We start from the raw sequence: 13,565 nt of genomic DNA on the forward strand, positions 1-13,565 counted from the left end.
TAAATAAATACATTACATCTCTCAATAGAACTTCTAGGTTTTCTAACCATCAGCCACAGTCCAGTCATCTATATATAAAGATTCAGATGCCAAAATAATAGTGGCCTACTTCTAGATATACTGAATTTACAGCTTATGACCTTTTGTTAGAGAACTTTTCCACGCATTTAAATYCTCAATATAAAATTCTAACTTGAAAATCACAGGATTGACACTACAGAAAAATGCAAAAATTTTAGCCTTTTGAATGATGTGATCTTACCTATCAAACAAATAACAGAACAAGATCTTTCTGAATTACTGCACCRTATGAACACAATTCAAGAAGTAATGCATCCAGAAATTAGTATAATTCAATCTGCATAGCTCAATCTATATTWATTTTCTATTCTTCAGCATAATGAACCACGTCAATTTTGATGTCAAAATAGCGGTATCAACAGTGGGCATATTTTAATTTTGTTTTATCTACTTTTGCATTAGACATATATTGCCAGGACAGTATAATCACTATAKCCCAGTGTCATTACAGTCACACTAGCAAAAAAAAAAGAAAAAAGTTTATGTGAGCATAAACATATTTATCTAAAAAAATCCCACCAAGGGAGCAGTAAGATACAAGCAAATGAACCAATGAGATGGATGTATATTTTATGATGGTTTAGTTATAATTTTTTCTASATACTGAGTTGCAAGTCAAACTTGATGAGTTGAACAAAGTACACAAAAAAATCTATTTAATTTCAGATAATATCCAAAGATGATTGAAAAAAAAAAATCAATGGGAGCTTTTCTATTAACTTGACTTGTCTTTGGGTCCAGTCTTAATCTGAGAGAGAATTAATCACAATCCTGAGCAATATTTACTTTCTAGGATGGTAACACCTGTGATGCAGTAATAAGAAGCACTTAATAAATGTACCRTGATTACCATGGAGAACAGGAAGCTTCCAATGTATGTTGATTAAATATTTGGGAGTAATACATGCAGGAGTCCTTCCCCAGTTATGTTTCTACAAGGTCAGAGAACCTCTTAAAAATATTTCTTTCCATCAAGAACCAGATCTTTTTTATACAAGTGTTTCATTTATTTTAATGAATACAGGGCAGCAATTTCCAGTTCCTTATGTAATAATCACCTGTTCTCCAGCTAATGAAATTGTTCAGTACAATGAATTTGGCAGCATTCATAATTATTTATCCCAGTAAGAAGTAGATTATATATTGCCACCTATATTTATCTCATTTACGATATAGCTGAATTAAGAGTTTGTAAAAGTTTCTGAATTCCATTTACTTTTCCATTTCTGTTGCCTCAAATGCATTAACATAAATGAATTAAACAGATATTATATAAAAACAAACATGTCAATTTTGTAAATATAAATTAGTATTTGTATACCAATTTACTCTTTCAGTTTTCTTTTAGTGAAGACAAAAGAAAGGGGAAAAAGTCCAAAAAAAGAGAAGAAAATGTGTAAAATTACTGTTTCTTTACTGTGAATAAAATATGAATGTTTAATGCATAAAATAAGTAGATGTTGTTCTCTATTAACACCAGAAAGCCGTTCTGAACTGGAATTTGCCAGTCCTTTCAAGCAGTAACATTGCTGCACCTTTGGCAAAACTTGGTGATCTTGCCAGTATTCCAAGGGAGGAGGCAGCATAGACTGTACATGCAGCATTCCACTAACTCCAGTGAATATATTTTAATCCATTCCCTGACAGGGCAAGCTAAAACAGTCCTAAAACATCAAAATTTACACCTTTTATATGGAAAGCTAAATAAACCCTCAGCATACCTTCTATGGAAAGGGCCAAAGCAGTCAAATGGCACCCAAGGAATGAAAGTTTGTTCTTAGCAAATGCAGTGTTAACCATATTTATGATCTARTATTTTGTGCCCACAAGCCTCCCACAGCAAAAACTTGTACCTGTATTTCTCAAGTAATAAGTTTTGTTGACAGATGGCTTTGTCAGACAAGTTTAAGAAGTCAAACCTCAACATTTTACGTTTGAATTAAAAATAAGCACAATATCTAGCCTTAACTAAATCAAATCCCTACAACAGAGTTTCTGAAAAAAAGCAAAACTGCATGCAGCAGGATCTTCTCTTAGTACGATTGCAATGAAATGAAGTAAAAAACCCTCAAGACAAATAAAACAAAAAAGATGTCTGATGATTTCTGAAAATGTCCTCAGCCAAGCAAGGCACCAAATGATTATATGAGTCTTAGTTTAATTGACACAAATGGACATTGGGATCATAGCCAGTARCATCCCTCATTACATTTCTTCTCTTTGTCCTTCATAATTATTTAGTGAAGAAATACAACCAAACCATGMAGAATAAAAAATATTTCTAGACCATACACAAATTTTGGTATATGGCTATGTGATCCTTTAGTAATCATATGCACATTCTTTAAAGAAAGGAATTATTTCTGGGGAAAAAAAGCAGATTAAATTCAATGCATGTTTAATCTTTGTTTTATATTTTGTGTCTAAAAAGTGTAGTATGACCAGATCGCTTTATCATATTTGGTAAAAGATGTTTATGAAACTTTTCTAAGTAAAACAGAAATAAAAATGTAAGATTTCATCCTCTGTAGCTGTGGGATGCTACTATGGATCCACAACTACTGTTTGTACTTTGACTCAATTATACATTATGAAATGTATATGTTTATCTACCTAAATAGCCTATACCTGAGAACACATTCTACTTTATGAATTTCTCTATGCGGACCTGTAGCAATAGATAGCAATAATCTCTCTAAACATGCTGCTTGATTAAATATTTACCATTGAAATCAAATACTCCGCCAGTTCATAATGATCAAACAGTGCTGTTCTGTGGAGAAAAATGCAAAAAATACAATAACATTAGAAAGGACAAAGCTTCAAGCCAAATGGTACCATTCTTCTCMATTTGCTGCATTTTCTAATAAATTTATTTTAAAATAAAGAGAAAGAGATATACCCTTATTATATAATTAATTTTAATAAATTGGTTTTATTTTTCTCATGGAGTTCTCTTTTCAAGGWAAGTTCCTTTCAGTCAATACACTGGAAGCTCACTGCAGGAAAAAAATAYCTCAGTGGTAGCTAAACAGGCATTTTACCACCAATTTTAAGAGAACCAGTAGTTTCATATGTCAGATCTTTTAGCAAGRTCAGTACAGAATTCCATAAATTTCAGATGCAGCTTATTCCAAGTATGCCTGGAGCCTCAAAATCATGAAATTATTCAAAAATAATTTGGTTTTATTTTGTGCAATAATGAGGTAAAAACGAGGGAAAAATGGCAATGTCTAAATATGGATTCTGATTGTGGCAGACAAGTTCTAYTTGAAAAAAATATGAATGAACTAATTGGTATAACTGGGCATTTGGAGTATAGTCAATAGCATTAGTAAAATATATGGATAAAACATTTTAAAGTGCTCTATACACTTGGAAACTTCTCCAATTTCATTCTACAGTAATACATTGAATTATATATTACATGCAAAAAATGGTCAGAGCATAAAAGTGTAGCACAGTAAACACACATAGACAAAATTCTTCCACAAATCTGTGAAATACTTAGACTCAATAAGCCACACAGAAGGACAGTTCCAAGGTTGTACTGTATCTCAAATGATAACAGTTGCCTTAGCATTGTAAGAGGTAATAATAACATTGGGTGCACTATAGTTACAACTGATTACTCAAAAGATGTATTTTAAAAATCAAGTCATGGCTCGAAATGTGTAGAGATGCCTCCATTATCTATAGCAGACCCTTTCAGCCACACATTAATACTAATGCCTAACATACACTCAAATAAATTCCAAGGTGACTGGGGAGAAAGCAAAGTCATTTTATGAAATATTTAGATGGAAAGATGACAGTAGAAATGAGAAAGGATCAAGCCCTGCCTGTGCTTTACTACTACCTTGCTTCTCRACAAGTTAATGTTCCTATTCAGTTTATTTAGACTTTCTACCTTTCTGATCATTCCTTATAATATAATGTTTTAAAGATTGTTGTCCTTTTTATCAAGCTTTTTTCAAGGACAACAATTTTCATGGATAAGGCAGCCAGTTATCTATTAAGTAGTACACTTGACTGCCCAATTTACTTCAGCATTCTGTCATCACTTTGTCTTCAACCATGTTCTTCCATGGTAACATTTTCAAGTGTACCCAAACATTATCTTAACTCTCTTATCACACTCTTTTTATGTCTTCAATTATCTTTGAATCATTCCACTTTGTACCGTGTCCAAAGAACAATAATTTCCACTGCTCCTGACATTCTACCACTTATTTCATACTGTAAAACTTCTTGTAGAGTAATACTGTCAAGTATTATAGTTAAATGCAGTGAAACCTATCTTTCTTGAAAAAACGTGTACATGAGGAAATACATTCAACTACATAGAGCTGGGAGTCAGCATATTTAACCAAGCACATTTCTGCTAAAAAAAGATTGAGGAAACTTCTCAGCAGTCCAGTGCTAATTTTAAATGGAGTGTGAAAGACTGGAAGTCCTGAGGATTATTACACACACAGACATCATCTGCAACTTTGGAGTCAYAGGGAAGTGTGCCAACATCTCCTTGTAGCTGATCAGGTAGGAGAAAAGGGTTTTTGAAAAAAKAAAATATTCTTTAAAAGAGTTTATATTATTTTTCACTTATTTTCTGGAGAGCGTCAAACCATTAGATAAAGGCATTTCTCCCCCATCATCAGAAGATGTCAACAATTCCACAGACTTATTCCCCTACTACTTTATGGAGTAAATTTTCAATGCAAACTGTTTGTGACYATTCCTTGACATGGTTCCAATAGTTCCAACTGGAACTATTTTGATTTTGATATCAGCACCAAAACTTTTAATATCATGACCTGACCAAACTTTTTTCTTTCATACTGCAGTAAAACCACCTCCCATACCATGGAAGTTCCRTATCATATGGAAGGTTGTTCCACCTTCAAGGAATAACTAAGACTATCACAGCTCACAATTTGCAGTGAAGTCTRGCACTTCCTACCTGTGGAGCAATGTTTCCTTATTGCCATCTACAGCATCAATAATGGATTCCTCACCAGCATAGGAGGATATCATTAGCTTTACAATCTCTGTTGCTCCTTGAGTGGCAGCAAAATGAAGTGCTGTGCATTTTTCATTCTATAAATGGGAAAATAAGACCAAATATAAATATTTAAACCTCAGAAACCTAACTTCCAACATATTAAACACACTAATGAACCAGCCCAAGATTCATAATTCCTAAATGCCTAAATTTCTATGAAAGTAGTGAAGCTTTAATCTTTAACTGAAGTAGTAGAATTCTAAAGACATGTTCAAAACCACAAAAGACTAAAGTGATAGTTTTAAAGAATTACTACAAAGTTTCTAATCATTCTATGCCAAGTCTCTGAGATAAGAGATAATTATACTCTTAATAAWCTTTTGTAGTTTAATTAAAAAATGCAAAACCTTTTAATAGAAGAGAYGAACTAATGAAAGCTACAGAAAATCATATCTAGGCCAGTACAAATGAATAAGCAAAAAATGGGCCTATATAATACAGAAAATGTATTATTTTAAAATGTCATTTACTTTCTTAAATGGCATCTTTCTTAGAAGTTATTCTTAAATCAACTTTTTGCAGGCAAAAAATAACRTTGTCTAATATGCTATAAAACTATTAGAAACTAGACCGTCATGAAAATTTAAGTGATATATAGATGATTAGAACAATATTGGSAAAAACAGGATTTCATTTAGTTAGATAGGACAAACCAGCTTTGATATTTCTCATTTTTAGAGCAGGAATATGGTGAATGCATTGGAATGAGCTCTTCCACAATGCCATAAGTATTCTCATAAYAGTCTTACTCATCATAAACTCAGTAGCATAATCACCTCATTCAAAAGCTGTGTTCAAAGAACCAAACCAGTAAAAGAAGGCAAAACTATGCTTAGTTTTGCTCTCATGAGTTGATTCCATCCTTGCAAACATTTTGCTTAATGATAGATATCTTTTAAAAACTTTATTAATGAATGAAGCTGGGTGCAGACCCTTACACCACCAGTGCTACACCGTGGTAGCAGCAGTAGTATCATGAATTTGTGTTTGCTTACAAAGAAGATACTGTAAAGCCCGAGGCAAGGCTGAGGATGAACAAGAATGATCAGAAAGGGTCAGACTGAAGATCCCACTTCTGGGAATGGATGACCCTATGTAACTTGTGCAAAGAAACTTCACATTTTGCATGATTTGAACCAGAGAATTGTTTTCATTTGCTGGTCCCTCTGCTTTGCATGGGAAGAGACAATGAGCAATGATAATCTGCTCATCTTTTTTTCATACCACACTGAGATTGAGAAATAGCTAGGTTTTATCAAAATTACATTACATTTTGCTCCATTCTGAATTTTACCTGTTTTAGATCAATTTGGGCTCCAAATTCAATGCACATTTTAATCATTTCCAGGTCCCCACTTTGAACTGCCAAATGAAGTGGACTGCACTTTCCATTATTGGTAAAATTGATGTGGGTTTTAGCAGAGTGACCCAATTCTTCACCTGAGAGATGAAAATAAATGGATTTTTTTTTAAGTGAGAATGAGATAACAGAAAATATAAATGCTTTCAAAACAAGCATATTAAGTGCAGAATAATACTCTCCCCTCTCAAAATACGAACCTGTCACATCTATCACTAAACAATGGATGAACATAGATTTWGGAAAGCAGCTAGTTTGCTGCTGCAACCATGCAAAAGTTGTCAGCATAAACTGAGGAAGGGCAATAACTTCTTGTAAGTTCAAACACAGCGATAATTACTTGTTTTCACAGTTAACTRAGAACTGAAGCAGCAAWTTGGTACCCACTGCTTGGTAACATYGTATTTACCTTTTTTCAAAAGAATTTCCATACATGTTTTTGCACCTGAAAATGCYGCTGCATGGATAGGCATACATCCTGTTTTGTTTGGTTTGCATATTTTCCCTCCATTTTCAATCTGAAAAACAATGTCTCAATACAGCTTACATACATACAGAAAAATCTGACAAATGAACATACTATTACAAATACTGGATAGCTGTCTCCTTTTTTTATGTTGCATATGTGTTATGAAATTAATATACAAGTATCCTTTGCATGTTATAGCCATACAATGCATGTGCTTCATTCTGTCTTCTCATGACCTTCAGAATCAGTTTTTTCCTTAATTTTGCCACTCAGATAGATACACATATAGATATATATATATATAGATAGAGATACATAGATATGCCCTCTAACAAGATTAAAGTTTCTTAATAACCCATGCAAAGCAAGTCAAACAGTAGATCCATGATTAACCTTCCTGCATTGAACAGACAGAGCACTGGAACAGAGTAACACTGCATCAAGGTAGAGAGAATCACCTCAAAGGATGATGGATAATTTTACCTACCAGGAGWGTCAGTGCTTCAGGATTGTCCTTGTAACATGCTACAATGATAGGTGTGTTTCCTGCTTCACCTTCCAAATTAACATCTGTACTGCTATGTTGGACTAAAATCTAAATATTTAAGAAAACATTTAGTCAATCACAAGTCAAACACAACAATAGCTTATTCCACTATTTTTGTTGTTTACAACCCATAGCACCCTCACAGCTTATTCATCTTGCATGCCAAAAGCTCACAATGAATAGACAGAGAAAGGACAGAATACAGGAGAATGAAAAAGCATTCTGGTGGAAAATACATGCATGAACAGATATGAAATACCATTTTTTTAAGTAAGTTAAACCCTGCACATAGCTGCAAAGCAGTTTAAAGCCTGATTTAACAGTTTCTCAATAATGGGAGAAATTATTTTCTGTAGCATATTGAATATAAAGRTTTTCAACTGAAGTTTTCAACAGAAAATTCCCTGGCAGTGGCAATTTGCAGAATCTKCTCATTTAGGAATCTGCTCAATCGGACAGTAAGAGGAGGGGAGATGGGGTTGATGAAAACTGGGAYCTTCCAGTGCTGCAATCCTGCTCCAGTCTCTATGTTAACTGCTGGCACTGAACTATCAGTATCAACTATCTCTATGACTGCTTCTTGCATTTTTTGAGAAGCAAAGGATCTGGAAATGATAATGACCATACCACATTACATATTTATTCCCCTAGGCACATATTTATTTAATTGTCTTTCAGTAATTCAAGTTATTTATTTTTTCTGTAATAGAGGAACTGGTACATTTTAATCACTCTCAGGCAATTTGGCAATAAAAACCAAGGGAGAATTAGCTTGAATAAACAACAGAGTGGGGAAAAAAAATAAGAGCACAGAATTAGTCAAGAATCAAAGCACAGAAACTCATACAAAGCCTGTTTTAAAAACGTTATTGATTTCAGATTTCATTGTTCTTAATTCGTAACAAATACAGATTTTGTAAAAGATTTAAGGACACTGAAACATTTCTAAAGGACTCTGAGTCTTGAATACAGATAACATATGCTTCTTTCTTTTGTTTGGATGAACTAGAAAAAGAGACAAATTTAAAGAGAAAAGCAAGTGTTGCAATTTTAAGGTTATAYTCATCTAAAAAATGTAGGAMCTTYGTAAATTCTAAAATTCTATCCCTAYGCTGCATACAAAGTGGAAACATTCTCATTGCACTTAGACAATTGTTAAAAAAATTACGCTGCCAAAAATCTCAATGCTGTTGCCACTTTACAAGGTTCAACATGGACACCCTAGTAATTTCTTCACAATATATTTTTGTGATTTTTAATTGCAGATTTAGTTCTGCTACTGTTCAATTGATTATTAGAATGTTGGTTTTAAGAATTGTGGTTTCTGAGTAGTTTTAATCTGTTTTTTATTTTAAAAATACACTGGTTTCAAGAAAGTGTTGATACTTCTATGGCATCCTAATACAATTGTAAAAAGAAAAAATCACTCAGATTATTGTAATAACACATGCCTAAATGAAGTTTCAGCACTAAAAATAACCCTTTTAAAGGAAGTTCCCTGTGTTTGGAAACTTGAAAAVCATTTTCTGTTAAACATAATGACTCCTATCATAGCACAAASACCAGTATTTCTATAAATCAGTAARTTTCTTTTTACTGGCAGTGCTAAGAGGACACAAACATTTCTATAGGCATCATGTTACACATCCTCCTGGCTAAAGAAAACATATGAGGAGATATGGCATATATCAACAAGGCCTTGGTGCTCTGCACCCAGCTGCTGCTGAGCTCCTTATCAAGTRGACTTGATAAGTAGCTCAACAGACTTTAGACTCACCTTCACAATTTCATTGTGCAGGGACTGAACAGCCATATGCAAAGGTGCCATCATGTTGGAGTTGAGAATGTTTGGATTGGCTCCTCTGCTGAGGAGCAAACGAACACTTTCAATCTGGTTTTTCTTTGTGGCCCAGTGCAGTGGGGTATTTCCAGAAGAATCCATCACATTTAATGCTATGTCAAAGGAAAGAAAACAAAGYAAAACGAAAACCAAAGTAAAATCATCAAATGTTCTGACTGCACTGAAAAAAAAGTGTTTTCAATGAAGGTTTTGSTCTGCGCTACTGCATTTCCTTGAAAAAGGAAAGGAAAAGATTTCATGAAATGCAGTGCATTGTGTTAAATTGATTAAACATTGTGCTGAATATACAGTATTGGTATGAGAAATGGAAAGGGTGTAACACTTGTCTATTTCTTGGCTGTTATTATCCATCTTTTTTTTTCTCACTCCAAGAGTTACTTGACTTTCCTCTCTCCTTGAGTCTTGTTTTTCCTATTTCATTTGACTCTGCAGCTATTTCTTTAGAGTCTGCACAGAATAAATGAGTGTGAATAACTGAAATAAGAGGTACAAAGAAGTGCTTGTGAAATTGTAAGAAAATTAAAGACCGTATATATTCTGTGTCACTTAAGAACATAAAAGTAAATGAATTCATGCCAGTTATAAAAATGGTCTGTTCTACACACATACATTCTGAGCTTGAAAACTGAAGATAAACTTGAACAAATATCCTAAAAAATTAGGACAAAAATGACAGACTGAAAATTTAAAAGACATATTTCAGCCAAAATAATCTAAAATTAGATTGACCATAAATAGGTGAAAAAAGAGCTTTTCAGAGGCATTGTAGTTCTTCTCAGTAGCCTACAATCTATCAGTGGAGTCCAATGTAGTTCACAAGGCTTATTATATAACAGGCATATAACATAAATAAGGAAGAAAGAAAGTCAAGTCTTCTGTACAATCACTGTAGTTTTCTTTTTCATATCTGAAGACTATATTTCTGAGTGWCAAACAAAATAAGACATATTGATTCACTGCATTAGGGAGAAAACAGTCCTACAGAACAAGGGTGACCCAAACCACTCCTGAGACAGAGCAAACTGTTGCAGGCAGTTTGATTTATATTTGATTTTATAAACGGAGATAACACATATCAGTCCTGTTTAGGAACTTCATTATGGAACTTTTTCATTCTGCTAAATTAAGCAGTTCGTAAAATAAATTGCAAGTTACCTTCACAGGAGGAATCATCTATGATCAGCTGCATTAGTTCTATTTGTCCTCCTTCGGCAGCGTGATGCARGGGGGTGGCATTTAATTCATCCACTTTTGTAAGCCCAGAACGATTCTTTTTAATGAAGCTCCGTAGCCTACAGGCACTTCCATCCGAAATAACCTGTTTTGGATAAAAACATCCTCATTGTCTCATTCTTCTAAAAGGCAGGAAGTTAGCAATGCTATAATGGGTTTTTGTGGGCATGTTACCACTCAACAACTSCCTCCCAGTTGTTTGGTTTCGTACAGAAGTTCAGAAATCCTGATTAGATTAAGCCAGCAGGGAAACTCTGATTGGTTTAACTGACTGCAGTGTAAGATYCAGATGAGAAACAGTGCAAAATTAACAAAACTGGAAGTCATCATGAATACATTGTTTTCTCTTCTGTGGTGAGCTCAAGATCCTCCTCCACCATGGAAAATCTTAAACAAGAAAATTCATCACTTATGTTTTCACAATCTTTCCTGCAGTACCATGTCAAAGGAATTCAACAGAGAGGAAAATTAATAATCTTGAAAAATTCCTTTTTTAGATGTTTCTACAGACTGATATTGTCCTTGCTTTCAAGTTCAGCCACTGGGCCTCTGTGATGTTCTTTAACTCAGAGCAACCAATATATTTTTGAATTTCAGCAGCTTAGAACTTCAGGCTATTGTCTCAGCTTGAAACAACCCAGTATCTTCCCAGTGTGCCCACTGACAGCTTGATCTATTYCAGGTACTATGCTTTACCACTAAAGCCCACTATGGAAACTCTGCTGATTCTTATTTTATTATATTCTCYAAATATTTTTGTTACAGTGATTCAAATCCCATATTTCTACGTGAAGAAAACTGAGAGAAAAAAATTATTGCAGTAGGATGGGCAGGAATTTAAGAAACAGATATTAAAAATTAGAAGAGAATAAACTACATTGGGTGGGGAAAAAGGAGAAAAATGCCTGTCTAAAGTAATACAAACTTTCAAAATATGTGTAAGCAAGAAAAGAATRGAAAAAGGAAATTCCTTAAAACCACKGCTYCTTTCTCACCTGCAAAAGAAAAAGAAAACTTTGCTCTCCAGGATCCCCTGAGTCACCAAGACTCAACAACTTTTGCTGTCCTTAAGCAAATATACATTACAGGGCAGCCCATTCATGCATTTGAGCACGTGTTTAGCTTCATTCATCTTAACAGTCCCACTGACCTCAGCRAGGTTACTCATGTCAATAATGTTACAAATGTGCTTAAACATTTAGAAGACTGAGGCCAAGTGCAGGGCTAGTGTCTGCTTCAAAACTGCAATCGGAAAAAGCTAATTGAAAACACGTGATATAATTGTGGAAAGGGAATTTAAGATGAATCAACTGTCACAAAAATAACAGCTCAATTACGCACACATCTGTACATTTTAAACACAACAAAAAGCTATTTAGGAAAAACTTATTACAGAGCCCAGTATTTTCTATTCCTTCTAATATTCTACTTTATTGTTCCTATCAATTCAGACCACATTTTGCCACTTTTAACACTGCATTTATTTCTCATTGTAGGACAAAATGTGGCATGATGATAACTTCTATTGACAAAAGTAAGATTTATCAGCCAATACCGCAGTGTTTCACAAACAAAATAGGGATAAAAGAAATTAATTAGGTGTCCTTAGTACTTGGGTTGGTTCAAAACAGCAAARCAAGCTATTTTAAACAACAGCAGCTCCTTTGCTTTGCCTGAACAGCTCTTCAGTGACAGATCACGCACCAGAGTGACAAACCACATTATGCTGAAGAGATGTTGCTTGGGTCTACAACTAGTACACAGAAAACATCTGTGAATGGAAATGACCTCTAGAGGTAATTAAATCTATCTGTAAACTTTGTCAAATTTATTTAGCCTGCTGTTAAAAATCTCCAAAGTTAGCCAAGTCTTCCATCCTGTAAGCAATCTCTTCCTTTGCTTAATTATTCTCACCCTTAAAAAAGGCCTCTCTGAAGTTTGGTCTAGGTCTCCCWAGCAGCAACACAAATAAATGACTGCTCATCCTATTTTCTATTTAAATGGGAAGATATTATGTTCTTCCTGGCTGCGATCTCATTTTCGTAGCCTGGACTCTTGGTTCTCTTTCCCTTCGTAACAGTTACAGTGCTTCTAAACTTTTCTGTCATTTTTGCTAGATGATCTGTTCACTCCCATCATGACCTGTGGAATTCCCTCTAAGAGGGGTCCCTTTCTGTGTCCAAGGGGAATGTGAGTTCAGTGTCAGCAGCCTGCCACCCTCATGCTCCCTCCCCTGCTCCCCTGCCCTCCCGCTCACCCCGGGCCACTTTGGGCCACACGACATCGGTGTCCTGTGCCTTCACACCCCAGAACCAGGACAGCTCCCAGCCTGTCTCCCATCCCGCACAGATCCTCCCTSCCGGCTCCACCGACTGAGGGGAAAGGGAATGGATCCCTGGGAATAACCACGGCCGAGCCCGTCCCGCTGCCTCCAGAGACCCTCCCGCCCCCTCTCCCACCTCACCCTCCATCTTCGCCCCTCGCCCCAGCCCCGGCCCCAATGGCACGCACCTTGAAGACATCCTGCGAGGCGACGGAGGCGGCATCGGCCTCGCACACGACGCCCTGGTAGGAGCTGGAGGCGGCCGCCTTGTCCCGGGCCCGGCAGAGCCGCAGCAGAGAGCGCTTCATGCCGCCCGCCCGGCCGGCTCCGAGCAGCGCCCGCCCCGCCCGCTCCGGCGACCTGCGAGGCGACACAGCGACTGACGGCCGGGACCGGCGGCGGGGGAGGCGGGGAAAGCGGGGAAACGGGGAAAGCAGGGAAAGCAGGGAAAGCAGGGAAAGCAGGGAAAGCAGGCGGGGGCGATCCCCCTGGGGCGGGCATCCCGGCGGGCGGCGGCTCCCAGCGCGGGCGGGCAGGTGCGGGAGCGGAGCCTGTGCCCGCATAAACTGTGCCACCCACCCCTACACTGCCCTCCCGCCTCTAAAACAGAGTGCTACCATCAGCTTCTC

At 36.2% G+C, this 13,565-nt stretch overlaps 1 protein-coding gene across 1 annotated transcript in view; it reads right to left on the reverse strand.

The window, feature by feature from the left end:
* Positions 1-13,274, reverse strand: part of TRPA1 (transient receptor potential cation channel subfamily A member 1) — a 30,032-nt gene extending 16,758 nt beyond the window's left edge. The window contains exons 1-8 of the mRNA XM_057363885.1: positions 13,125-13,274; positions 10,536-10,698; positions 9,297-9,472; positions 7,460-7,567; positions 6,913-7,021; positions 6,438-6,583; positions 5,042-5,178; positions 2,806-2,854 (exon numbers count right to left, since the gene is read on the reverse strand). Of these exons, the coding sequence (XP_057219868.1) occupies positions 2,806-2,854; positions 5,042-5,178; positions 6,438-6,583; positions 6,913-7,021; positions 7,460-7,567; positions 9,297-9,472; positions 10,536-10,698; positions 13,125-13,244 (1,008 nt within the window). The 5' untranslated portion in view covers positions 13,245-13,274. The remainder of the gene's footprint in view (positions 1-2,805; positions 2,855-5,041; positions 5,179-6,437; positions 6,584-6,912; positions 7,022-7,459; positions 7,568-9,296; positions 9,473-10,535; positions 10,699-13,124) is intronic.
* Between the last annotated feature and the right edge of the window lie 291 nt (positions 13,275-13,565).

This window comes from Malurus melanocephalus, unplaced genomic scaffold, assembly GCF_030028575.1.
Source record: "Malurus melanocephalus ecotype Western Australia unplaced genomic scaffold, MMel_1.1 scaffold_32, whole genome shotgun sequence".
In the NCBI taxonomy this organism is placed as follows: Eukaryota; Metazoa; Chordata; class Aves; order Passeriformes; family Maluridae; genus Malurus; species Malurus melanocephalus.